Genomic DNA, 3,167 nt, shown 5'->3' with positions numbered 1-3,167 from the left:
GAAAGAGTGCTGTGCTGCCCGGCTCATCTCTGCCAGAGAAGGATTCCTCTCAAACATGCAATTGCCATTTCCATTTCAACTGATTCCCATGGCAGGGAACGCTCCTTGGGGGATTTCCACAGCCTGACAGATCATGGGAACAGGAAAATTTTGCTGATGTTCGAACTACGTACTCCTCTGTTCAGTTCTGGTCCCTGTTTGCACAGCTCAGGGCTGTCTGCTGATGCTTCTTGGTTATTCCCAAACTGCCTTGCCTGTGTAGGAAATGACCGCTTCCTACATCCATGTTCCACAACTGAGGTCACGCCACGGACAGGCACCTTCTGCGCATGGTCACTGATTCGAGACCTGCAGGCATCACAGACAGGAGATGACCGATTCACGGGAGTTCAGTGGCAGCTTACATTCCCACACAGCCGAAGACGAAGTCGTGCCCTGCCATGTAAACGGGATGGAGCTGAGTTGCATTCAACTCCCCTCGTGGATCTGAACTGGACAGTTGGATGTCAGCAGCAGCTCCACACACCTCGACCTGCACACACAGAGCAGCAGCTGGCCCTGAAAAAAGTGTCTACACGTGCTGTGGGTGCACTGCATGTCGAAAGGGTGGCGATGCCCCGGGCACGGATTAGCCATTGCCAGTGACAGTGGGACGAGGACATGGCAGAAACCCCTGGGGACATTCACGCTGTGCCCACCTTAGCGGCAGCTGCTGTGGCACCACCCGGCCCCACCATAGCCCTCCTCATTGAACGCTTTCCTCCTGGTTCCGAAACGCATCCTCCAGGGTTAGAGCCACGCTCCTGCCTGTGCCCGTGGCCATGTGGCGCTGCCTGCGGGGTGGGTGCAAGGGGGACACGCCTGTCCCCGCGGGGAGCTGCAGCCTGCCCGCTCTGCAAAGCCACGCGTCTCACCGCGACGGCCGCTCCAGAAAGAGCCTGAATAAGCGGAGTTGGGAGTGTGACTCATGGGGATCCTCAAGCTTTTCCACCCTCAGCAGGAAAGCTGCGGTGCTCTCTGCCCAAGGACACGTCGATGGGAGGCTTTGTCTTTTTCAGAGTATTTTTATTGACGATCCACACACATCCCAGGGTACATAGTACAGAGATTCTGATGATTACCCTTTCCTACTGTTGTTTTGTGGGATTAACTGCCCTCAAGACCTAACAAACAATATTTTTTTTCCTCCAGCTCTAACAAAACTTGATAGAAAGCTCAAGGCTTCAGAGTTGCTGAGCTCAAGTCCATGTCGGTGACTGACCATTTGGAAAGGCTCCTCTCAGACTGTGTTTCCAGTTGTTTAATTATTCCGGCTGGGAACCACAGACTATCAGTAATGGAAAGTCTCAGAGCGGCAGACAAGGAGAATGACTAACCACTCCAGACACCTGGGACGGAGCACGTACACGAAGGTACTCAGCCACACAGGCCGTTTCACACAGGGGACACTCCACATGGCTGTGGTGAGCTGCAGGGTTTCATGTCTTTCAGAAAAAACCATTTCAGCTACGAACCCGCCTGAAGAACACAGAGTTCAACATGGGAAACTCACCACTGAGCAGAAGTGTCTACTGTTTTTGTGAGTTTTCAAGCTCCCAGACTTAGATGAAGTATATTTTACTCCCTATGGGAAATCTCCACGTAGAGCCCATAGGGTGCTGTGTATAGATACAGCACTAACTTTAGACAGGCAGCGTAAATTGCATTCACCACTCTGAAAGGGAAAACCGAACCAAACGTAAAAAATAGTAAAAATCACTTTGAATACAAAGGCTTTGATATCATTCCACTTGGCAAAGAGCTCTTTTCTACTGACTTCAACCCTCATTTTTTCAGCTACTAGAAATATTCTTCCCCCTCCCCCAAGATCCTCCATTTAATGGACAAGAAAAGTATTTAAAAGAAAACAAAAGCAACTTTGATTTTCTTCCCTCTGTAACTCGGGCCTGTAAACTTCAGCTCTTTTATATGAGCCCCTGAGCTGCTTCACATCACACAGAGCTACCTTTTCTTTTCACTTCGTGCTGCAAATGCATAGGCTCTTCCCCTGTGTGCTGGAACTGAAAGCGATCATGAAGAATTGCAGGTCTGACCTAAGCGTTCTGCGTCTGGACATGCTCTGCATGCAGTTATTAACTGCAGCTTAGAGGGAGGCTCAGCCTTACCTTCTTCATCTCTTTCTTTGTCCAGAGAAGCTGAAGGGTTTTCAGCAACAGGAGTGGGTCCTGGCCTGGAGGAGGGGGAAGAGAGAGAGAAGGAGAGAGAGAAAAGGGGTGAGAAAAACAAAACAAACCAGATTTATTGGCTCTGTACAGGCAGCCTAGACACACTGGTGCATTGTTTCACCAAGGAGAAATCGGCTACTCCATGCCACTGTGTTTGAAACCACCAACCTTCCAACTGTCACTCAGGATTAAAGTGCTAAAATCCCTCACTCTGAAATCCTAACAAAATAACGGCCATCATCCATGCCTTTAACTAAACCCCCACATGGGTTCAAATACTGAAAAGACGTATTGCTGCTTTTACAACTAAATCATGCTGCTGCCACGCATCAAATACATCCCCAGCGGTATGTGTCCCCCTCCCCCCTCTTAGCAGTAAACCAAAATGGTCCTAGACGGGTAAGCATCTTGCACAGGTTGGCAAGGACTACCACCACCCCCATTTCTATTGAAATGGCTCTACGTGTTAACCTCACTGCAGCCTGGGGGTGGAAGATGTGAGTGGGTGAACTGATGGGAATGTGTTTCCCTAGCAAGCGCAGGGCAGGCTTTGTGTGCTGGGGAAGTGAGCCTGCCCGCGCCGGCTAGCCACGGGCTGGAAGCAGGTTGGACTCGGATGTGATGCGGGCAAGATGGTGTTTGAGGAGGAGGAAAGACTGCTGCTGTGGTCAGTGACAAGGCTAAAAAAAAAAGAGATCAACTACTTCAAAAGGTTATTTGGAATTTTTCTCTTTTACTTTCCACCTAGTCACTTGAGAAGGTGAATTCAGTTGTTATTTTGTATCTATTATCATTCACCATACCAATATTATTCATCATACCATTATTGATTCTACCAGTCGTTCTGAACCAAATGTTTAGGAATTTTTCATTTTAAAAGCAGTAACATTTTTGATATCTGATTCTATTCAATTCACAATTGTTTACTTACGAAACCATGAC

General features: G+C 48.7%; 1 protein-coding gene across 1 annotated transcript in view; it reads right to left on the bottom strand.

Moving 5' to 3' along the window:
• Window positions 1–2,230, bottom strand: part of LOC104508532 (exonuclease mut-7 homolog) — a gene marked incomplete at both ends in the record, with an annotated part of 16,926 nt that extends 14,696 nt beyond the window's left edge. The window contains one exon of the mRNA XM_010150189.1: window positions 2,166–2,230. Coding sequence (XP_010148491.1) covers window positions 2,166–2,230 — 65 coding nt within the window. The remainder of the gene's footprint in view (window positions 1–2,165) is intronic.
• Window positions 2,231–3,167: the final 937 nt, after the last annotated feature.

The sequence above is a fragment of the Eurypyga helias genome, unplaced genomic scaffold (assembly GCF_000690775.1).
Source record: "Eurypyga helias isolate BGI_N326 unplaced genomic scaffold, ASM69077v1 scaffold15904, whole genome shotgun sequence".
NCBI classification, from domain to species: domain Eukaryota; kingdom Metazoa; phylum Chordata; class Aves; order Eurypygiformes; family Eurypygidae; genus Eurypyga; species Eurypyga helias.
The sequence above is the reverse complement of the archived record's forward strand: the minus strand, read 5'-3'. Positions and strand labels throughout refer to the sequence as shown.